General features: G+C 41.4%; 1 protein-coding gene across 15 annotated transcripts in view; it reads left to right on the top strand.

Moving 5' to 3' along the window:
• The window catches only part of CAMK2B (calcium/calmodulin dependent protein kinase II beta), a 225,403-nt gene that overhangs the window by 173,582 nt on the left and 26,760 nt on the right, over positions 1 to 25,061 (top strand). For 8 of the 15 annotated variants that reach the window (XM_060251374.1, XM_060251375.1, XM_060251381.1 and 5 more), the window contains exons 12-15: positions 3,564 to 3,606; positions 6,138 to 6,212; positions 14,959 to 14,999; positions 15,437 to 15,508. In XM_060251374.1, the coding sequence (XP_060107357.1) occupies positions 3,564 to 3,606; positions 6,138 to 6,212; positions 14,959 to 14,999; positions 15,437 to 15,508 (231 nt within the window). The remainder of the gene's footprint in view (positions 1 to 3,563; positions 3,607 to 6,137; positions 6,213 to 14,958; positions 15,000 to 15,436; positions 15,509 to 25,061) is intronic. The other 7 variants (XM_060251379.1, XM_060251385.1, XM_060251377.1 and 4 more) reach the window with 2 other exon arrangements.

The raw sequence follows: 25,061 nt of genomic DNA, 5'->3' as shown, positions 1-25,061 counted from the left end.
CTCATGTCTTCGCTCTGAAAGTTCTTTCCGGAGCCTTCTTCGAACTCTTGAAATGAGAGGAGGAGTGCTTGGAGGAAATTGATCGTCAACAGCTGACACTGGTGCCTGGAGAGTGATTGATGGACCAGCTGCTGTTTGTTCAGCTGTGGAACTGATTGGCAACTTTTCCAGGTCTGTTAACCCTTCCAGCTCCTCCTTGTCAGGGCTCATGACACCAATCAACTCCTTCCTTCTTCGTTTCCTCTGCATTTTCCCCTTCCTCTACCTCCCCCATTCTGAACTGTCTTGCTTTATTCTTGCTTTATTCTCTTTCAGTTCCAAAACTTCATTCCATATCTCCTCCTCCTTCTTTCAATACTTTCTACTGTCATACCTAGTTTTGTATCTCTTTCTGTTTCTGCGATTCTTCCTTCATATTACACCACCCTGCCAAAAATATTGAAGGAAGATAGTTAATCTTTCCATTCCAGCTCACCTCTCTTACCTAGTTACTGGGGAGTTTGTTGCTTCTACTTGTTGTGGTTGAGGTCTTCTAAAATTTTTACCCTTTCCCTTTTAACATCTACAGCAAAAAGTCTTGGCCATTATGTGTCTCAGCTTCTGCAGCCTGTTCTTTTCCTTCAGTTTCCAGTCAATCTAGCATGTTCTTGCTAAAAATAATTTGATCTATGTGTCCTGTAATCACTATCTCAAATAGATGCTTATTGGCATTGCTATTTTGGAAATAATGTGCATGTGACAATTGTACATGCAACAGTTGAGCATGCTGGGAAGTCTTACTTAACCAGTTGTTACTTCCCAGAGTATGTATATACCATGGATTCTGCATGTGCATTCACTGTATGATCTGTAGATGGATTGTGTGGAATTTTGTAGTTTGCAAGGGTGTGATCACACAAGAGATTTGGCCCAACCTAACCACACCTCCCCTCCAGATGTAATGTACATGATCACACATGCACATCAGCCCCCCAAGTACTGCCCATACTTACCTCATTTTAGGGAAGTTCCTGGTAGCTATTTAATCTGGTCCCAGTCCATCCCTAAAATGCTGGTCCCAGCCCACCCCTAAAAATCTCTAAAACACATGCAGGGTGTGTTTCCTGGATGTTTGAATGGCCAGGGCACGCAATGCACCTGCCCCACATGTGCAGGAGCAGACTGAATATTCTTCTTGCATGTGCGTGGCCCATGACTCTTCCAGCAGCAGGGCAAGAACTGTGTGATTGCTGTGGCACACATCAAACAGAACTAGTGCCAGATTCCTAGTGTGATCCCACCCAAAGTCTGTACATCAGTTGCCTGGTGCTTTTCTCATTAAATCCAAACACCATACCACACTTTTTGCTAAAAGGATACAGATGAAGCATAATGTTCTCCCCTCACCCCCCCACCCTGCATGAAATGAAAATGATTACCCTGGGATCAAGATTAAACACAGAAGTGTTTCAGTCAGGCTCCTCTATAAGAGTAACCTGTTTCTTCTGATTATATGCTAATGATCTGCTTGTTACAAACTATTTAACCTATTTTCTACAGCTGTGATGGAAAAAGTAATATAGTATTAGAATGGACAGCTCTAGGGCACAAACGTTTATCTTCAGGCCTCACATGACCTGAACTGATTTATTCAACAAGGTGTCTCTAACCTTCAAAGGCTGAAATAATAGAAACAAGTGAAGGGAGATAGAGTTGCTCCTTTAGCATTTTGGTGATGATTTTATGGGAGATCATTTATGTTAATAAAACTAACCATTTTTAGCTATATCTGTCTATTCCTTGGTCAGCAGTTCTCACTAATATTTATAGATAAATTACATACAATGCACTCCTACGGACACTTTCCTGGGAGAACTTCCATTGAGAAAACTTGAGTAGGAATCCAAGGAGACCTGTTTAGGATAGCACTGATAGTTATTTATAAATAACTGTGCTGTTTCCCCCCCACCCCCATAAACATTCTGAAGACAGCAAGTAAGGGCATGCCTGTGGCATATTTTCACAAACTCTCAGCCTACCTCACAGGGTTGTTCTGAGGGTAAAATGGAGGAGAGGAGTGAGTTGTGTACACTACTCAGAGATGAAGAGAGGATATTGGATTTATACCCCACCCTTTACTACCCAAAGGAGTCTCAGAGCGGTTTACAATCTCCTTTCCTGCAACAAGATCTGTGGTTTAAAATGCTATTGGGCAGATGGATGGATACAAAGGCAGTTGTCGATATTGGTCAATTAGCTATCTGCCAGTTCTATAATGTTAACAAATCAAATGCTGCCCAGAAACAAACTGGGAGTTAGGAAAGTTCTTTCAAAGCTGGGGGCTACCTGAAAAAGTACTTCTGTGTAAAATGTGGACCTTTTGTGCTGTCTTTGCTGATCCCCTTTAAAAGTTCTCAGGTCAGAATCTGATGGCTGCCTCTTTTGTCAAATTACAAGGAGCCATTAGTCATTTTCTCAATTATGAGGTGGGCTGTGTGCACATAGGCTGCTGTTACACACATCAGCTTGAGAATTTAAGTTCAGAGTGATTTGTAAGGCTTTGAAAGTTGCACTGAGGCAGGATTATCCATAGCCACACAGTTGGAACAGCACATCTGTCCTGAGCCACACAATAAAAAAGGTAAAGGTGCAAACACCCTTTGCAAGCACAGAGTCGTTACTAATCCATGGCGTGATGTCACATCATCACATTTTCTTGGCAGACTTTTTATGGGGTGGTTTGCCATTGCCTTCCCCCGTCATCTACACCGCAGCAGCATTCAAATGTCATAAACTAGCATTTTTTTTGTCTTTTGAAAAGATTCTATTGAAGTTGAAGTCATAATACAATCATAAAAGGTGTAATAAGGCATCCTAAATCTGTAAGGCAAAAAGTCCATAGACACTGTAGGATATAAAAGTCAGCAATTACTATAGGATTACATGACGTTTTCTAATCAGCAAGTCAGGCAGGAGCAAAATATGATAAAAGAAATAAGTAAATTACAATTTAAGTAGTTGATTAATTGATTGATTCAATTAATTGAAGCCCTGGCCAACAAGAGGAAGCTCAACAGAAAATCAGAACAAAGGGTGTATGAACTAGCACTTGAGCTAGTTATGAAGTTGGGATGTCACAGAATACAGATGATCAGCACGGGCACCAAAGTAGGATTTCAAACTTGTGCATACAGCTTGTTGAGTAGCACTGCCTCTTGCAGCTGCCTGGCCACAGAATTGTCTATGCAAGGGGTCTTTCCTCTCTTGGAAGGCAGAGAGGAAGCAAGAAGCAAACAAACTGGGGAAATGGGAAGCAGGATTTGTGCTCATTCTAGTATACAACTAGAGTATGCTATGCAAAATTTAAACAAACCACGGCTTATCATTATACCTGATTTTGGTTAGTTTCACAGGTATAGGCTGTAGAAACTGTCTTGCTCATTCAGTGATGCTTATCCAGCATTTCCATAAATTTACTCTGTTCTCTTTTCTCATTCTTAAAAGCCCCCCATTGTGCTTAAACTCTGTAAAAAAAAATCCCCTATGAAAATCTATCTAAAATCTCCTTTCTTTCTCTCTTTTAGGGTGCAATTCTTACCACTATGTTGGCAACAAGAAACTTTTCAGGTGAGAACTTTGCTTTTCTTAATGAAGAGAAAAGAAAGATGTTCACATTGCTGTCATTTCCATTCCCTTTTTAATTAAAAGAAAAAAACCCTCTAACTGAGGTAGTGCTTTACAACAAGCATAACTCCTGTTCAAACTCCACTCATATAGATTTTGTGAATCAAACTCAGTCCTGAGAGTGTGATTTCCATTCTCTTTCTCTTCTTATCTATGCTCTCTTTGACATGGCAGTATTCTGATGTGGAACATTAAATACCAGGACCAGGAATACAATAACAAACTAATTTATTTTTGCTTATAATCAGTCTGCACAAATAAAACCAAACAGAAGGAAACACAGAGTGCCCTCTTAAACATTTTCTTTCAAGAACTCTGAGTATCATTTGACTGACTTCTGGTGTTGTCTTCCCCTCCTTTCCCCTTCCTTTAATTCCCCTGCAGAAACCTCAACAACATAGCCAGTTAAAACAGTTTGATTCAACATTGTCCATTTAGGATTTTGATCTTGGAATGCAGGATTGCTAGAGTTTCTCCCACCCCCATCATAAGGGCTGGCATTAGGAAGAGGACAGTATCGCCTGCCCACCCACCCAAACAAACTCACACTTGTAATTATTTCTTAGGACCTCCTATGTTGTTATGATAGTAATCACCTTTAGTTTGCAATCTGATCTTGAATATATCCAAGAGTTACCCCTTGGACCTTGATGTCAATCTTGTCTCCCAACTCTAGCTCTCTTTACTCTCACATCTCCTGAAGTCTAATATGATGCACCTGCAACTACTGTTATTTCTCTTACTTGTGAGAGAAATGTGAATACTTTTAAAAATGATTTGTATGCAGGCAATCCTAATTTCAGAAAACCTTGGTAACCTACTGTTAGAGTGGACATCTCAAGGGCTTAGGCACTAGCTGATAGCCATTAACACTTCTGTTGGTTTTGCAGACATTCAGTGTGTCTTTTTCCCTCTTGACATTTCCTGTTTTGCTTCATGACCACCATCTGATCAATCAGAGAAGAATTTGCCCTGCTATAGCAGCCAAGTGCTGGTCCCAAGGAAGATATGCTGCTGTTCCTGGCTAGAGAAGCTGAATAAAAGTGCCTTCATTTTACAAGAAAACAGAGGGTGTAAGATGGCTGAGTAGATTCCGCAAGCAAGAATCCACCCACTCACACTGTTTCTTCCCCCCTCACTCTCCTACAGGGCTTCCTTTTCTCATCCCCTTGTTCATGGGCCTCTTCAAGGCCCCATGAATTTTACAGCACACAACAAAAACAAAATCCATCTTCCGCAACCAGGAAATCCAAATTCTTCAAGTAGGTGAAAAAAAATCCTATGAAATCCCATAACACTATATAAAATAACATTATGACAGGATTAATATTTGGCTTATATACTTCAGAAATCACATGTTACCATACCTTTTTGTGGAATTTGGAATTTCTGGGCAGAAATTGGGTGTTGTTATACAGAAAGTCAAGAAAGCAGTAGCATTTAAAGATGTTGAGGAGAGAAGGGAAAGTACTGAAGAACAATCATCGAGGGAGAAATTCATAAGATGTTTCTATTCTCATACTGTTGTTAGCTATGGAGAATGACTGAATCGCCTGTCATTTTATCTGGGGAAGCCACTGAATTCTAATGTTCACCAGATCCTTCCAACTGGAAAGCAGATGATGGATCCTAAATACCCAACTGTCATTTGCTGGGTAACTTTTTCTGTGACAGTTGCCAAATTCTGTAGAGCTACCAAGTGAACTGATTCTTTGGCTAATACTGGGTCTCATACTTGGCATTCACATTTCCACTGCTGATGTGAAGCAACTCCTCAGTCAACAGTTCTAGAATTATAGTGGAGGAAAACTCAGTGATGATATTGAAGTGCTAATAAACGGTAATCAAGGTTTCTTTGTCTCTGTAAAGAGGCTCAGGAAGTGAACCACAGAACTGGTGCATGGCTTATGTACTTCCTGTGCCACATGATAATTTCATGAACCTCTAGCATTCACAGACCTAACAGCAAAAATCCTTCTTTGATGTTCACAGCTTGACATTCCTACAAGATTTTGATGACATAATTCAACAGTGGAGATGTAAACAACCTTCCCTGCCTCTCCTTGAGGCCAAAAGAAGTAGTAGCTTTCCTCTTTAGAAGCAGCAACTTCCTTTGCTATCTATAGAATGCATGATCCTATGCTCAGAACTCACTGTGGTTCCCCAACCAGATGCTATGCAGTATGGGGTATCCAGAACAAAGAGAATAGGAGGGTTCTAGGATAACTCCTGAACTGGATGGATTGACCCATGGATTGTATAAAAGTGAATGCAAGTTTGCTACCAGTAGTCACGTCTCTTCATCTCAACTTTAACTCTAATCTTTTTCTGCTTCCTTTGTCTCCTTTCTTTCCCCTTCTTACTTGCCCTCTGTCTTTCTCTTATCTTTCTCTCTGTTCTTCTCTTACTCTTACCCCGTCCCTTTCCCAATATGCTGTCCTTTATTTCTTTGTTTCCCAACCTGGTGCTAACAGTGGGCAGACAGACCACCGCTCCCGCCACAATGTCTGCAGCAGCCTCCGGTGCCACCATGGGGTTGGTGGAGCAAGGTAGACGTGTCCTGAAGAGACCCTCCTCACCCCCCCCTTTCTCACTTTGAAATCTGAGCGCATGAAGTGTCACTCATCACAAGCACCTCATCACACCCTGTTTTAAGAATCCAGGACCACCCCTTTCACAACCAGTAGCAAATCCCCTTCTTCATATAGCCTACCTCCGTATATATTACCAAATACTATAAATGATTATTTGTCTCCAATTATATATTTGTCAGTGATGGTAACTCTAACTCATCCCATCAAGTGATACTAGGAAACTGAAATACTAAAAAAAAGTCATAAGCTTTCAGAGATCCATGCAGCTAAGATCAGGTACTGCCAAAATTATTCTAGAATCTCAGATCAGTGTTAAACAAGAGAAGTATTTCAGTTCCACCACATAAGAGAAACCACATGATTTATCTTAGAGGGCAGGGAAGGAGAGAATCTTCAGTTCAGGAAATCTGATGGATATTAATTATGGCACTGCCTCCACATATCCTCCTTTCATAGGTGATACCAAATACCATCAATTATTAGTATATAATATTGATTTGGCACCAGTACTGAGCTGGGGGCAGAGCAGTTCATACACAGAGCAAAGAATGATGACGATCTAAGTGAGAGGGGCAATTGGTAGAACTCATGTCATGTCCAGCCTCCCCTGGATTTTTCAAGCCTGCTCCATCTTTTCTCTTCCCAGCTTTCCAGGATGCCTGAAGTCAGTGAACTTAGAAAGCTGTGACTCTGTTTAAGATTAAACTGTGAGGTGCCTTTTCTTATGTGACCAGGTCCACTCTCATCAGGAAACAAGTCCTTTCTGAGACCTTTGCAGTGACCTTAGATTTTTTGATGGGAGAGGGTCTAGTCATGTAAGAAAGAGACGGAGTGGACAGGCAGCCTCAGAAACTAAATAAATTTCTTACTGATATTAAGTGAATGATTATACACAAACATAAGGCATCTTTCCCTTCTTTTGAATGTGTAAATGCCCACAGCATAGTTACATTTGGTTTCCAGCAATGAAAACAACTAAAAGTGTGCTGCCATGGGATCACCATGAGTTGGATGCAACTGGACAGCACACTTTTAATTGTTTTCAAGGCAAGACATGAGCAGAGGTGGTTTGCTGTTGTCTGCCTTCCTCTGCATAGCAGCCCTAGACTTCCCTAATGGTCTCTCTTCTAAGTAGCACCAACCCTCCTTAACTTCCAAGTTCTGGCAAGATTAAGACAAGACTAAGTACCAACCCTTCTTAGTTTCAGAGTTCTGACAAGATTAGTCTAGTCTGGGCTCTCAGGCCTGAATTTTGTAAGCAACATTCCAAAAACAACAGTAGCATGATGTTTTTTTATGAGGACCAACAACATATCATAAAAACAGTGAACAAGCTTTCAAGTTCCCCAGAACTCTTCATCTGGCAGGATGTTCATACAGGGAAGGAGAGAGGAAAAAGCTGTTTCAGAGCATGATGGAGGAGCACAATATATTGTAGTTACTGGTCTTAAAAAATAGGGTACAGGCTGTGTTGCAGACTTGATTAGATGGATGGTGCTGGGCGCTTGGTTTCAAGATGTACGAAAGTCTGCTAGGAGAAGAGAAACAGAAAAAATGGCCATTCTTTATGTTTCTCCACCCCAGTAGCCTTTAGTATATTGGGGAGGGGAGAGTAGAATTTCAATGAGCATGATGTAATCCAACTAAGTCTGTAACACATGCTGCCTTGCATTCCATTTTTAAGGTTCCACAAACTGCAAATTAGGGACTTCCTCGTCATGCCATAAAGTACACACACCCCTTTGAGAGGCATACTGAACAATCAACCGGTCAAGAGCTGGTTCACTGTTTTTGACAGTTTATTTGGACATAATAAAAATGCATTATACTATTGTTGTTTGGGGAAATTTTCTGTCACAGCATGACTATACACAATCTTTAATTATCAGCCCTAAAACATAGCTAGTGGCATTTAATCTTTCTGACTAGAAAACACTGTTGTAGTGGTGGTACTTTCACAAGGACATATTGTCTTTGATCCTTTCAGGAATTTTAAAATACGATGTAATTTGCTACTTGGCAGTGCACACTTACCAATGCATATACATTCCTAACGCAGTAGGAAAACCATCCATTCTTTAAGACATTATTTGTTTCACCGCTGCTTGCTATATCAATGGGAACAAATGGGGTTCTTTCACCGGTGGAACTGATGTTTTCTGTATGATGTTCTCTGTTACCACTCATGTTCAGTTATATTCATGGGGTATAAAGATATATTTCTATATGCTGCTGCAACTTTAATATGGGGCTCAGGTGATGCAGCCTTATTTAGATGCAACACCAAACCCTTTTCCCTTCACACAAGGGATGGAATGGAGAACTTCCCAGGAAGCTAGGGCGGCCTTCAGCCAAATACCACATTTGCTGGGATATCTGAATGCAGATGCATGGACAAACTGCTCTTTGTTCCCCCTGTACAAATTGGGGTTCTGATCTAGGATAATTCAGAATCCCAGTTTGTGGAAAGGAAGCTGCCTTTTCCCTTGCATCTCCATGCAGATTTTGTGTCAGAGTGCATTCTGTTCAAAGGCTTCCCATTCCATGTTTCAGTCACACTCTGGTGTGTGGAGTGGGGAGAGAGGCAGTGCATGAAAATGTGTGACAAGTTGTGTTCCTGACTGTCACAACCAAATAGAGGTTTGTCAGGATATATGAGTAATTAATGTGAGTAAGATGCAAAAGCATTTATCCCATTAAGATCAGGCACCACTCCACTGAGGGTGGTTCCTTTTTCAGTTGGAGGGAGGGCACACAGAATCCTTACAGAGCAGGCATATTGATAATTTACTCTGGAGAATGTACAGGCATCAGTTCCTCTCTTGTGTGAACTTGCAACACTCAGCTGTCTCCTTTGATATAGCCTAAAATTGGCATGCTTTGGCACTTATAGTAAGACAAATTAATCTTGGATTACGTTGTTTCTACATCCATCACAAACTGGCTGTGACTATTATATTTAGGAAACTTTTCTGACCAGATAGGTGGGAGAGTTCTCCCTGATTTAGGGTGCATACAGATGTATCTATCTACAGGAGCCAGTGCAGTTACTTTTACTATGTGGGTAACCTCTGCTGTCCCCCCTCCCTCTTCCCTCATCTGGTGAAACGGGTACCTGGCTCCAAACCCCCCAAACCACCATGGTTTTATGAAGGAGTTTTTCGGAATTAAAAATAGTCTGGAGCCTAGCATGCTAATCCGGTAATATGTTTATTAGCATTTTTTAAAAAGTCAGCTTGCTTTTTCCTATTTGAAACATCACTTCTGAAAAAGGGAGGGGGGAGTTTGGCTGTTAGGCCAACCAGTTGGCACTTTGCCAGTCCAGCTGTGGAGAGTGATGGTTACAACGGCCAGCCTTCAGCAGTGTCAGCTTTTGTTAGAAATAGGAAGAACTAATTGCTCTCAGTCTCAGTTCTCTGAGCAAGGTTGTACAATGGGTCAGAAATGCAGTTCCACAGCAGGTTCATCACTCAAAATGGGTACATCTGTATGCACCCTTAAATATGTTTTGCCTTGTGCATATACCACCAGGAAATGTTCAGCACCTTTCCTGTGACTTTCTTTGGTTGTTGGCATGCATCTTAGCAACCCAATCTTGGGGAGTTTTCTAAAGCTCCACCTGAATAGTCCCAATTGTGAAGAGAGTGGAAAGAAGGACCAACACAAAGAAGGATCTTCCTTTTGTGGTGAGGGATTGTAAAATCATTTATACAAAAAAGAAAAGAAAAAGAAAAGCTAGTAGGAGAAATAACCTGATGCAGCTTAGGGAAAGTCATTAAGACTGACTTGAACCTGAGAAAGGCCGTTGCTGTGAGAACATCTCCCCTCCATATGCAATCAACAAGGACAATTCTTGGGCATGCAGACAGGGGTCCCCCTTGATGCATTTTCATGCCAAGGTTTCTCACACGAAAGTCAGCTCTTTGCTTGTCTTAACCATTGCCCTGTCTGCATCCCAACTTTGCCTGCAGGTTGAATGTGCTGACTTGTTGCATGAGTTTATGTAGCCCAGGTGCATGCTCCAGGGCCCTGCCTAGTCACATCTCTAATCAGAAGGTGGATGAGGGCTTCTGCTTATGTCTGTGCTGATGGTGGTACTGCATGCGGAGAAGTGATATGCATGGTGGCAGCAGCAGCAGTTTGACCAGTCGGAAGAAATCAACCTGGCTTCAGTGTCCCTCTGAAAATATTCTTTAGGATCTTAAGTGTGAGCAAAATGAAGAAGCAGATGGGAAATTATGGCAACTCATTGCATATTTATCTTGTTTTAAAGCTTCTGTTCCTCAGAACATCTGACTCCATTACTATATGTCTTATAATTACTTTAATTACTGCTTTTAAAAGTTGCCCCAGAATTCTTGGGAATGTATTTGTTTATGGAAACTCTCAAACTAGCAAGGAGAGAGTTTGAAAGGTTAAATGAGATAAATCTGAGTATAGAAAATGAATTAAAATGAAATATAGAGAACAGGTTTCATATGAGGGAAGACAAAAATAGTTTTGAAAGGAAACTATTTGTGGCATCACAACTGTTCACGCTTTCTCTTAATATGATAGTGCTGCTTAATAGCAGAATTTTGACCTGGTTCATAAATGAAAACAGTTGTGTTTTAACCTTTTATGCTTTGTTTTTCTCCAGGTGAGTAAATGAGCTAGGGAGATTCCACTGTTTTCAGGGAGATTTTGATACAATTTAGGAACTGAGGAACCAGAAAGCACTCACAGAAAATGGACACCTAGTGGGTCACAAGCAAGTCTACAAAATAATCTAGATAATAAAATAGTCTACAGATAGTCTACATGAACATAATCTGTGATGCTTCAGATGAATCAGATGAGAGAAGACAATAGGGGTTGTTTTGAGTGTTGACCATGTAACTGCAACCATGAAGATTCAGGAAAGGTTTTATGGTATCCAGTCACAATTGTGGATTCTGTTCTTGGATATTTTCTCTGGGTTAAGGTTAATGTGTTTGGTCCTCCTGCTGCTGCCCTAAACATATACCAATCAAACAAAATGCTCACCTCTTAGTGGTCTCATCTTCTGTATTGAGAGTAATTGTTGCTATGGCAAACTACATTTGCGATATCTAAAATTCACAGTATGTATGAACATAGGAATCTGTTTTACACTGAGTCAGACCAGTGATCCATCTACCTCAGTACCGTGTGTTGACATCACAGTACTTCTTAGAGGGTCAAAGGCAGGTAAGGGTCTTTCCCAGAACTTGCTACTTGAGGTCTTTTACCCAAGATTCTGGAGACTGAACCTGGGACCTTCTGCCTACAGATGTTGTACTCCTGCCCTTCCTGCAAATTCCAAAATCTTCCCCCTCTGCTTTCTTTTACTTTATATTAATCTAAAAGTTACGGTACATATCATACAATTTGTGGGTAAATGCCAGGTACCATGGTTAATCTTTATATTAACATACTTTACATTAATCTAAAAGTTGTGTGACATGTTATGATATTTGTGGGTAAGTGGTTTACCATATACAGTTGGTTTACCAAATACAATTAGAGGTGGATGTGTGTGTTTATTTCACAGTATGTACCCGCTGAAATGTAAGCTGTTTGTACATGTAGTAATATCCATTAACATGTAACCTGTGCAGAGGTCCCAAAATTTCATGGTGTTACCCTCCTTTTTCTCTAATTTTCCATACACAAGAATGTAATTCATGCTGGAGGAAGAGAGTTGTTTTTGAGAGCTGAAGGTGACGTGATAGTTTTTTCTTGGTATGTCTTTCAAATGGCTTTGTGTGTAATGCAAAGCACTACACATGGGCATATGAATTTTCCTTATACTGAATCAGACCATTTGTCCATCAAGGCCCGTATTGTCTGTTCAGACCAGTAGCAGCTTTTTGGGGTCTCAGGCAAAGGTTTTTCATATCACCCACTGCCTAGTCCTTTTACAAACCAGGGATTAAACCCTGGTACCAGTGCACCTCAGCCCCTCCACCTAAACCACTATGACTTAGTACCTTAGTTGAAACTGTAATTGGAGGCCTTTCTTTAGGTACCCTAATCTTCAGAAGTCCAGTGGGTGGTTTCCTGAAGACAGTGTCTTTTCTGTAGTTGTGCTTTGTGGAACTCCTGAGAGGTTTTCATGGTGCCATCTCTTACCTTATAGGCAAATTCTGTTCTTTTCTGCTCAAGATTTCAGGTTAGAATGTGCACGTGTGCTCCCCAAGATGAAGGGACAGAGGACCATCAAGTGTAGTATGAGGGAGAAACGGGGTCTGCAGTCAGAGGGGTGGTAAAATACATAGCAGAGCCTGTACCTTACAATCTGATATCAACTGATTGTCATAAAACTCTAATTTGAATTCATGAAGGTTGCCGGGGAAATTAGCAGATTTTACATTCCTACTCCTGCCTTGTTTCACTCAAGACTTCGCAGACAGCATGGCTCACTAATAGATATGGAAGAGAGACCCAAAAAAGGTTTACAGTGTAAAGAGTTCAGGATTGAGATGGGAGGAGGAAACAAAGATCATATGTTTAATAAAAACATAAGCAAATCTAATTGTTGGACTACTGAGCTCAGCCATTATGGAAAATGAGAATGTGTCATCCTACGGAGTCCATCAGCAATTCCAAGGACTGCCATCTTTCCATTAGTGTGGTGACTGTATGGACCATTTCCTTCCTTCCTTCCTGTGTGTGTGTGCGTGAGCAAAGTCCACTGTAGTGCTGCTTTTGTGGTGCTGGTGCTGCTGCTTCACTTTCCCTTGGTGTCAGACTGGGCCTTCACCCCAAAGGCCTTGCTTTCCGTCTCAACACTTCTTTTTTTTTTTCCCTTTTCTTCTCTCTCTCCCCTCACCCCTTCCAAACCTCCTTCTCACCTGCCTGTCTCTCTCGCCTTTCCTCTTCTGTAAATTTCTGTAAGGTAAGCAAACTTTTTCTCGAGTTCTGCCCTTAATACCTACTGTGGTGACTGGATTTAATGTGGTAGACATTTCATGACCTCACAGGGTCCCAAAATAAATGGTCTCTTCCTGTTCTGAGGATGATGGTCCTACTGATGTCAGTGCTTGTCCACAGAGCCACTGGATTGGATTCAGTAATGGGTTATGATTTTGCGGAGGATAATTGAACAAAATGCATTCTAGTTACAGCGTGTTGGCCTCGTACCACGGGCAATAGATGATTTCTCCTAGCCACAGCATTATAACTTGTTCTACTCACTAAAGACTTTTCACATGGCTTTGCTGGTCCCTCACAATTCTGTTAACCAGATCTATATGACAGGCACCCATATTTCTGTTCCTCTTGATGATAACATATATCCCGCCTGCTGTAGCACACCTCCTACCCACCCCTTGCCATGCATTTCATTTCAGCCCCTCCAGCCTACCCACCATATCACTCTTGGGTCTCTCCTCAGCCAAAAAATTTTTTAAAAGGCAAGATGCAATTCTGAAACAAGAAGCATTCTGAAGCAATGCAGTATATTAGAAACATAGTTTTATGAATTAATCCTGTCCTCTGGACCACTCTAATCTTACGTAGGTGGTACTCAATATCTAAATGTCGATTATTCAGATGTTTTCTGTGTTTGCTGAACCATTTGGGTAGAAGGGTACTGTACTGCTGTGTTTTAACTGGAGTAACAGCAACGTTAAAGTAACAGCGAAGCGTTGCATTAGATTAAGTGCAATAGATTGACAAAACAATACAAGTGAGATCAGTAAAGACAGTACATGTGAAGAGGCTTTCTGGCATGGCTAAGAAAAGATGAGGGTATGTATCAATGAGGCAGCGTTTTTGCAGAAATGGCTGCATTGATGTCTTACTGGGAGGTGCACAGAAGACAGGTAGAGAAGGTAGTCTTAAGGATCACATGTTACATGAGGTTCTGGTTGGCTGCCTTGTTGAAAAGCTTGGATTGCAGCCCATTTCCCCCCTTCTTAGAGACTCTTGGAATAAAAGAAGAAATGATGTTCAATGGCCATTCCTAAGTATGCCTTCCTGGCAAGAATGATCTGAAACCTCATAGTGGGAAGGAACTGTGTGAAACTGTGTTACAGAGATTCAGTATTCTCAATACACAGTGTTTACATAGATCTTAATGGGCTTCATACCAATGTGCATTTTGTTGAAGTGCAGAGAAATCCGATTATTAAGTTTAGGCACATTGCTTGAGTAGGTGCAGTGTACCTAAACTTAACAATAAACAAAGAATACATGAGTTGTCTTCCATAAACATTAAGTTGTGGGAAGGTTTTGAGAGATTCTCTGGTGGGAGTGGAGTCCTATTTTAGACTATTATTAATCTGGGCACATTGTCCTGCAAATACTCCCTCCTTGTTGCTATTGCACAAGGTTTGGACAATTCAATATGTGCCCAGGCCAATGGGAAAAAGAGAGACAACGTAGTGATTCAAGCATCAACAAGGACATTTCCACTTTATAGTCTTCCCCCGATTTCCCTGCATTTGGGAAACTGCCCACATGTGGCATTTTGCCATCGATACCTCCATTTTTGGCTTCAAAAGATGTTGGTGCTTTGCCCACCCTCATAGAATTTGGGATTTATCCATTGTTTTTGATCTTCCTTTTAGCTGTTTGATGAGAAAACTGCATCAATACAGCTTGTGTGAATCTTTTTTGGCTGTTCAGGCAGGACAGAGTATGTCTCAGGACACTAAGAGAGTTGCCACTAAAGTCTCTTCTTTCCCTCCTCATGCAGCAGCTAAGAGTTTATTGAACAAGAAAGCTGATGGAGTGAAGGTAAGTAGCATTCTGGGGGGGGGGGGGGGGGGTTGCCTAACAGTTTATCTGGGGAAGAATGGAGACAGTTACAGCTTATGCCACACTAACAGCAAAAAAATAATAATCCACCTGCAGTGTGTCTTTTTAAATTCTATAGTTTAGAGCTATTAAAACCCAGTGTTTACAAAACAGTCAACCTTCTCAGGTTGAAGGAATATTCTGATTTTTCACACATGAAACTCTGCAGCATTTGACAACATCTGCTCTGAACTTTTCCTATCTTCTTTTGCTACCAGAACCCATGTTTATGTGTAGCTGCCTATCTCAATAGGGGGCTATGCCTTCCTGTGGGGTCTGGGTGATATGAATATGGGTTGCTTGTGTGGAGGGTAATTTTAATTTTCTTCCCTTTCTGAGGCTTCTTTTTTGTATCTGTGCACTTTTATTTCCTGCAGGCTCAAACGAACAGCACCAAAGGCAGCGCCGGGGTCACCAGCCCGAAAGGGACTCTTCCTCCAGCCGCACTGGTATGGGTCTTTTGTACTTTCTGTATAGTCCTTTCAGTAAAAAGATTTTGGAGACACAGTTTTTGCTTGCCACCTTGGTAATATAGTTCCTGCTTAAAGCTTGCATAAGGGATTTATGGGATCGGAAATTATGTCCACTCTTAATATGCTGACTCTTATATGATGCCATATACCTCGGTGATGCCATGTACTTGTAGGCATCTCCTACATCTCTCGGGCTCTTGCTGTAGATTCACTAGGAAGGATGCCTATGTAGTTGAACTCTCTAATCTGAAGCCCAGTCTGACAATAAATGTTTCTTAATTATAATCTGTTCCAGAAAAATATCAGATTTCATTGGCACTGTAGCAAACACCACTACAGCAAACACCAAAAGCCTTTTCTCTCCCTATCTGAACAGCATGTGGATGTACTTTTCCTCTCCTGTGAATGTTAAGACCCACCAAAGCACTGAAAACTTTTAAAAGGTGTTTAAGAAACAAGAACTTTCCCTGACTCTGCTGGTTATACAGTCATGCCGATCGGCAGCAGGCTTGTCTCAGTCACTGTAGGAAATATGACATGGCCATGTTACGTGCAATGGCTGGAATGAGAGGCTTCTCTAGGACACAAAGGTTCATGTTGGAATTAGCTGAGGAAACAAGCAAATATTTTGCAAGTGCCACTTTAGAAAATAAACATTTTCATTCTGCTGATTTAGCTCTAGCACTCAGGCAAATAATAGTAGAGAGAATTTCATAAATACTTTTGTCCACAAAAGACCTACAGTGCTTTTGTCAGGCCTAAAGTACTGAACTAACCACATGGGGAATTGCTTCTGAGCACAGACCATGTCTGAATATAATGCTGACATAAGTGTCTAGAAGGCAAAGCTTCAGTGGATCCAAAGGAATTTCCAGCATTTAGATGAAGATAATCTAAAAACAGATCAGCAGAACAAACTTGATTTCTTCATTGACTCTCATATGAGCAACACACTACTAGAGATTCTTAGACTCAATTCTCTCACATTGTCTTTGCAGCATAGATGCAGCTCAGATGTCAAAATAATGTGAGGTCTGAACTGTGAGAATTAAACTTCTTCCACGTGTGGTGGAGGGCTTTTAACCATGTCAGTACAAATGTCCATAAATGAGTGGACCCAGTAAGTTTGGTTAATCATCTGCCTCTTGTAGGAACATACATATGTTTGGGACCCAAACTGATACGGTATCTCATTGGTAATGTGAAAAACTAGTCCTTAGTACATTTTTTCAGCTTTTGTTATTAATATTAACATTGATGAACCAAACTCTTTGCTGATTTTCATCTAGTTATAAAATCTCTAAAAGGGTAGAAAGGATTTTTAGAAGTCATCCAGCCAGCCACTAGCATGTACTTTCAAAGACAGCAAATGATTTTTTCCTAAAGTTCTTTGAGTACTGTCTATACTATGAAATTAAATGCACCCATGCTTATAAAATGAATATCCAGGTTATTGTGTAAAATTTATTTAATAGTCTTTGGAGACACATTTCAGCAAAGCTAGTAGCATGTTTTTCTCTCTGGGCGTTTTCGCACTCACCTTCAGCCGGCGCGACCCCCCTCTTCACCGCGCAGGATCTGCGCGGATTTCGCACTAAATGCCGCGGAGCAGCCAGAAGAGCCGGAAACTCCCGTCGCAAAAGCCGCGCAAACGGAAACTGCTTTTTGGCGCCGGGAGCTTCCGGCTGCTCCACAGCATTTAGTGCGAAATCCGCGCAGATCCTGCACGGTGAAGAGGGGGGTCGCGCCGGCTGAAGGTGAGTGCGAAAACGCCCTCTGTGTGTGTTTTTACCAACATCTTCCTTTTCTTTTAACCTCTATGTTCCCCATTTCCTAATCTAGAAAACCAGCTCCCCAAAGAACCTCTGTAGTATAGAGCAAAGATCATCCATACCCTAGGCCAAGGGTGTCGAACTCATTTGGTATGAGGGCCAGATCTGACAAGAATGAGACCTTGTTGGGCCAGGCCATGTGTGTACCTATTTAAGATTAGGTAGCAGAGATAATAAATTTTATAAAGAACACAGACAAACACAAATATACATTTCTTAAAAACTTAAAACATGCTTAAAACGTTAGCACTCATTGGTTTTAGATGCTTTCTTTGTGTTTCTCTCCTGGGATCCAGGGAACTGGGCAAAGGAAGCTGTGGCTCTTTCCTTCCTTCTCCAGGGAACAGGGGGAGGGGGAAGGAACCTCAGCCAATAGAAGAGAGGCTTGGCTCAGTAGCTCTGCTGTGCGATTGAGAGAGCCTGTCAAAGCAAGCTATTCTTCTCCCCTTCCTCTACTAGGGAGGAGCCTCAGCCAATGAAGAAAATAGAGGTTTTGCTCTGTAGCTCCTTTGCAATTGAGCAAGCTTTGCAAAGTAAGCTATTATTTAGAAGGAAGCAAGATATAGGAAGAAGAAAGCAAATGGCATCTAGTTGCTCAGGGGCCTGATAGGAGGCCCTGACATAGGCAATAATACATGTGACCTTGGCTTCTTCTAGGTTTGTTGATTTTAGCTGCCTAAGCAAACAGCTCTGATGCAGACCAAGAGGCCCCAGGCTTAGTTTACTTCTGGTGGACTAAGAGGAACCCTTATAATACTTCTCTCTATCTGGAGAGAATTAGCACAAACTTTTTAAAGGCTAAGAATGGGCAGAAGCAGAGGATTTCCTTTGAGAGCATCTATTTATAAGTATGATCCACTTTTCAAGTGACGTGTATTGAGCCAGAATTGTGCTTCAGCTATAGGGGAGAGGGTAGAGCCACCAAGCCAATTACAAAATGTGCTTAAAATGGACATGAAATTAGGGTTTCTGCCTTGATGCACTTATTACAGCAGTTTTCTTACGTTTCTTACCCTTTAATTACACAAAGACCCCAAGGAGGAAAAAAGCAATTATCCACACTTACCATTCTGGCTATTGCTGCATACATATGGCAGGCATGGATTTAGAGGAAATCAGGGTAGCCATCTTGTCCTCTGGCCCTTTCTTGTTGACCTTGCAGTCTTGCATGCACATGCCTTGCGAGTAGATGCATTCCAGTTGGCAGCATTCTGTTTCAAGCTGAACTGTGACACAAGCAATGCTGCACAGGAGCAATAACTAGAACACTGATACTAACTCAGTGGCTTGAGAATTGCATGTGATTCTTTGACAAGCTTGCTACCTGTTGATCTTCTGAGCACTGTTCCTCAATGTGGCACCCACCCTATGTTTTGGGGAAAGTGGAGAAGGCAAATGATTGCCTGAATGATTAGCAGTTGGTTCCCACCTTGCAACAGCTGCTGATGGAGGAATGGAAAAGCTACCAGCACAGGCCTTATGGTAGGGATGGAAGTAATTGTGGCCTTTCTGGTTGATAGTAATTGCAAATGAGGTGGAACAGTACCACTGAGGTGGACTACAGCTAGGAAATACACGTCCTTTTGTTATTTACCTAGATTTGTAGAAACACCAACTGGCAGGAAACTTTATTGCCTTTTATGGCTATCCAGACCAAATGGTCAAGCCACACTGTTTCACCATGTGACCACAGCTCGTTTGCTCTCTTAATTAACAAACTTCATGTATTTCAGCCCACAATACCTGATCCGCTCATCTGATGAAGTGTGCTTAGAGAGCACATGAAAGCCTACGTTCTGAATAAAACTCGGTTGGTCTTAAAGGTGCACTTGACTCCTGGTTTGTTCAACTGCTTCAGACCAACATGGCTGCCCACTTAGATCTACCACTGAGATAGTCTTCAGTCTTTATGACCACAATAAATCCTATCTAGGAGAGGCTCATATAACCATTTTTCCCAGCACATATTGGCATTTTCAGTTAACCCATTCCAGTTCCATACATGCCTGGAACAAAGTTGGAGTCCAGGGCACCTTTTAGACCAGGAGTGGCCAAACCTGCTTAACTTATAAGAGTCACATAGAATGAATGTCATATGTTTGAGAGCCACAAGGCAGGAGGGCAGGCAAGCAGGCAAATAGATGGGGGGAGGGGAGGGAAAGGGAGGTGGAAAGAAAGCAACTTTCACTTGAAATGCATTCTCCAAGCCACCAGTAGCTTGGCTTGGAGAAGTGATTTAAAGAGACAAATGACTTCTCCAAGCCAGTCAATGGGGCAGTGGGAGGCTTTGAGAGCCACACAACATGTGAGAAAGAGCTACAGTTTGGCCACCTGTTTTCGACCAACAAAGTTTTATTCAAAATGTAAGTTTCTGTTGTGAGCTCAAAGCACACTTCATCAGACAATAGTATAGAATGGAATTAGCAGCCCTACATTTATAAAGTGGGCAGTGAATCTATATATGTAGGACTGCTAATTCCATTCCATACTATTGCCTGATGAAGTGTGCTTTGAGCACATAGAAGCTTACATTTTGACTAAAACTTTGTTGGTCTTAAAGATGCCCCTAGATTCCAAATTTGTTCTATTGCTTCACACCAACCCACCTGGATCTATACACATCTGGAGCAATGCTCCCTCTAAACTGTGGAGTCTTATGAGCAAAAATTCTTCTCTGTGAGCGACTACATAAATTTGCTTGCTCTGGGGCCATTTTTCCTGAGTTAAGACAAAAATATGTGAGCCAGAGGCTAAAAAACTGAGCTAGCTCACACTAACTCAGCTTAGAGGGAACACTGGCCTGGAGTTAGTTGATGTATTATTCCCTTGTTTACTTCATTTATATCATACCTTTTTATCCACTGGGACACTTTATCCTTTTAGCCTCAAAACACCTATTTGAGATAGGTTAAGCAGAGAGTGTTGGGATTGCTAGCCAATGTGTTATCCTCACAATCCAGTTAGGCTTGAATTTAAACCTAAATAGAGAGATTTTAATGGTGTCCTGAAGAGCCAGAGTTTCATTGCTGGGCATTTCCATGCTACACACTGTGGCTGTTTTATTCAGAGAATTTCTGAAATTGTTTACTTTCCAAGTTGATTGGAGTGGCACCTAGGTGCAGATGCTCACTTCCAAAGAGCTGCCCAACTTGCAATGTAGGATGAATGGGTGTGAGCAGTAATGAATTTGTTGCATTGCTCTAGTTGGCATGCTGGTTTCTCTGTGCACAAATTTGCAATTACATTATTTTTTTCTAAGTGCACTGATCAAGGGAATTATTTGGGATAATCTGGTTCCTGATCCTGAGTGTCCCTAACTGTTCTCTTCGCTGAACCTAACGCCCTACCCACAAGATTCTCAACCCAACCCCCGCTCTATAAAATTAAATAAATTGCAAATGACTCATGGCTCTGAGAGATCACAGATCAGTTATTTTGCTGACATTTCATACAAAGTTAGAGGAAATCACTGTAAGCTGGGTGCTTATATAAAAGGGGGATCACTTGAACTATTCCAATTTTCTCATGAGTGCTAACGAGTGATTGAAGCATCTCCATGCAAGGGCATTAGAATTGTAGGAGAAATTTTAAACCTCTCAAAATTGATTAAGGGAGCTAGGTTCAATTCTTTTTTGATCTTATCTTTTCTGTATGCAGTTTAACATCAAGTTGTACCCGAGTTTTTGTTTTATTTCATTTATAGTATAGGATGGATTCAATTCCATTGCATTCATTACTATGCCAACTACACAGCACCATTTGGTTGGCCCTCTTGGGTTTTTTTGTAACTTCAAGGGTAGAAAGGTCAGATGGGGATGTTCTGAAAGCAGACTTTGCTTTCTTTAAGAGACAAGCATTGTCAGTATTTCTCTTTTAAAATGGTATGTACATTATTTCAAATTAAGATGCGAAGTTGCAGAGTTATTTTTCCTTAAAATGTGTTACTGTGGAATGTGCCGCGCCAAAAATGTAATGAACATGTGGTGGTTCCCCAAATAGCCTTCTTCAGTTAAACTACATAGTGTTCCATCGTGAAATTCTGTGGTTGCCCTTTTCTATCAGGTAAGTATAGCTTATAATAAATTAGTGCATGACAGCTATACTATCCCACTGCTTCCAGACCACAGACGGTAAGAGCTCAGGCAAACAGGTAGTGCATTCTCTTTTACTAAAAGAACTGGCAAAAATTTGCAGAGTCTATCTCAGGTTACCATCTTGCTTCAGAAGTTGAAACCTGGTGACCACAACAGTTGTACATTCCTTACATAGCCTGCTCTGAAGTTTAATTTTAACTTATAAGTTGGTCGCATACGGTACAAAGTGGAGTTATATTATTGTCATAAATTGATTCAAAGGGTGAAGTTTGTCAATGGGTGGTTTGGTGAACCAGTTCAAGAATATGTGCTACATATCTAAGTTATGATTCTATGTTCCATTGGAAACCTTGGAAAAACTGGTAGTAGTATCATAGAGTACAACTAGCAACACAGAGACCAACAAGATTTTCAAGGTATAAACTTTCCAAGAGTCAGCCTTCCCATAGATGTGAGGGAGCTTTGACTCTCCAAAGCTTATACCCTGAGAACCTTGTTGATCTCTGTTGTGTTACTGGACTCAGATCTAGCTCCTCTACTGCAGATCAACACAGCCACCCTCTGGTTTATCTAGAAGGTGCTAACTTGTTGCTTGTGTGGAGCATTCACAAAACTCAGTCTGTTGTCAGTTGGTTTGTGTGAGTAACCTGTCTCATTCCAAGGGCTTGGGGCACCTAGAAACCTAGAAATCCCATTCAGTAGTCCCATTAAAATGTAATTAAATGTCCCCTTCCCCCTTTCTGTCAACTAAAAAGCATCCTAATGTAGATGGATCATGCAGTGCTTCTGAGATTCCTTGGCTTGGATCTTGATGGGTTTCCAGGGTGACACAATTCAGTGGCCTCCACTGGGAAATGCCTCTTGGGAAATGCCAGTTTGAACATGGCATAAAGATTTCATTGAGAGGACATCCTTGGCTGGTCTCTGGGTCATAATGGAACACTGGAAAAGAGGCAGACTATTGATACCAGGCTGTTTTGAGCTTCATACAGAACCAGCACCTGGAGTAGGGCCCATAAGACAGTAGAGAACAATGTACATGTCAGAGCAATGGTATAACGTAAGATGCATATTCACTGTTAAAAAATGACTTGTGAATATGCCATTAAGAACAGAATTAATGTTCCCAGGCAGCATCCTTTGGGTTACAGGCTGGATGGTTTAGCCATGATGTGTTTGAAAATGACCCTCTCCAAATTATGCAGCTTGTTTTTTTCTTTAGTAGTTTCATTACTAGTTTTCTGATTTTAAGTGGACAGTTGTGCTAGATGAAATGATGAATAACTTAATTTATTGCAGGTGGGCAATCATTCTCCATTTAATTTAATCATTTAATTTATTGCAGCCATTCTTTACTTGATTGCTTTTATCTCTTTAGAAGAGGCTTTTTCAATTCTTTATTAAACTATGGTTTCCATAGCACATGGCACCATTCAATGGCAAAGCTGGGAGAAGAGTTGTTACTGATGCATGTCCTCCCTATATATGTCTAGATATTAAGAAAATCAGAAAATAACATGAAGCCTGTTGATGCTTAGTGGAAGTTCTGCTTCTCAGTCTGCAGCATTCTAGAAGTCAGTGTGAGTTTGGAACAGAATGGCAACTTGTTTTGACACAAAGAAAGAATACTTTTGTGGTAGTGCCAGACAATATTGCTCCTCTAGAGAAATGGGCTTGAAAACTGTGCTTTTGATTATGTAAAATGGAAGTCTTTTCAAGTTCAAATCACCAATTGTCCGCTGGGAGAAACCTTGGCTCTGCTGAAGGCTGAGACGAATCTTTCAATGACTACAATAGCTAGAGCTCCTTGTGGTGCATTAAATATTAGGAAGTAGCTAGTGAATGCTCCAATTCAACATGTGCCACCAAAGGCAAGAAGAGCAACTTTTGGTCTTGGTAAGGAATCTGTTGCCTTCATTCACTCCCTTTCATCCATGGCAGATATCCCCCCCCCCCCCCGAGTTCCCGCCTTTTCAGATAAGAACCGCCTTTCCTTCATTAAAACCTCAACCCTAGCCTTGTTTAATTCTTTACAAAGCCAATCAGGATATTTTGTTTTAGAGCCAGTTCTGACTTGCTTCCAGAATGGGTAATGCCAGTTGCCATAGCAATGGATAATGCATTTGCATGGAGATCTACCTACCTTTTTGTACAAACCAATTGTTCAACTCCTGTTCTGCTAGAAAGACCGCTGAAGTGCACCCGACTTGCATTAACTCCAGCTTTCTTCCCCCCCCCCCCCGCTCTTTCCAATTCAAGCAACAAACCTGAGTCTTCCTGGCCCTTTTCCATGATAAAGCGTGAAATCCTTCCTGCAATACAAGCTAACTTGGGGACATAGTGAAACCCAGGTCGTTTTCGCACTCACCTCCAGCCGGCGTGACCCCCCTCTTCACCGCGCAGGATCTGCGCGGATTTCGCACTAATAGCCACCGAGCAGCCTTTTGCGCCGGAAACTCCCGTCGCAAAAGCCGCGCAAACGCCAAACTGCTTTTTGGCGATTTACGTTTGAGCGGCTTTTGCGCCGGGAGCTTCCGGTGCAAAAGGCTGCTCCGCGGCATTTAGTGCGAAATCCGCGCAGATCCTGCGCGGTGAAGAGGGGGGTCGCGCCGGCTGGAGGTGAGTGCGAAAACGACCCCAGTGTTTTTTCTTTGGTATGAGTATCCACAGATCCAGGAGTTGAGACAACCTGCAAAAACCCTTCATCAGTCATCCAGCTTGGCCTGCTTCTGACTGCATGCCTTGATTTAACTAAGTGACCCCATTGATTTCAGGTTGCTTTAGTGTCTAACATGGAGCATCACTTGGTATGATTCAGATTGTCAGGTGTGAGCTATGAGGAAGATGTATTGCTTTAGAATAATCTGAATGAATCTGAATCCACTGCTTAAGATATTGTTTCCTGCTGCTAAATTATTCCTTTTAAAGCTACAATTACATGAGTTAAGCAGTTTGAACACATTTGCTGGCGTGCCCCAGAACTGCTTAATATTCCTAGGATCAGTTGAATCTTCTTTTAGGGAAACAAAAACTAAGGAAGGACCCATGTAATAAATATTAGGAGCATGGTCCAGTCAGTGTGTACATAGTGCTTTACAGCATGTCAAAAACAAAATGACACACAATCTATTGATTGAGGATGTAGATAATCAGCTCCTTGGTTCTAAACGTATTGAAACCTTCTGGTTTGAGTGGCATGTTCTTCCAAGTAATTGTTTAAGATTGAAAAGAACTCTATCATTTTCTAGGAGTCTGTGCTGGATTTATGCTTACAGAGCATGATTTTCCCAGCCTTCCCTCCAACAGCCCTAAATGCCTCCTGTTTCTGGATTTTGGAGAACATTTCAGACCACTGTGGGAGGGCAGGAAAAACACACACTGTGGGCAGAAAGCCTTGCTAATCACAAAGAAGCCTTCAAAACAGCTATTTTCTTTCCCAGGTGTATATCTTGCTTACCTTGCCTAGTTAAACATACTGTATTTATAAGTAAGAGTTAAGCCGTTTCTAAGCTTTGAGCTAGTTGTAAGCAGTTTCCTTCCCAGAGCAGGGCAATCAAATACAAAGGAAGACAGAGCCCTAGTTTTTTAAAAAGTTATGCAGAA

This window comes from Heteronotia binoei, chromosome 12, assembly GCF_032191835.1.
Source record: "Heteronotia binoei isolate CCM8104 ecotype False Entrance Well chromosome 12, APGP_CSIRO_Hbin_v1, whole genome shotgun sequence".
Lineage (NCBI taxonomy): Eukaryota > Metazoa > Chordata > Lepidosauria > Squamata > Gekkonidae > Heteronotia > Heteronotia binoei.
Note: the sequence above shows the minus strand (reverse complement) of the source record. Positions and strands in the feature narration are given on the sequence as shown.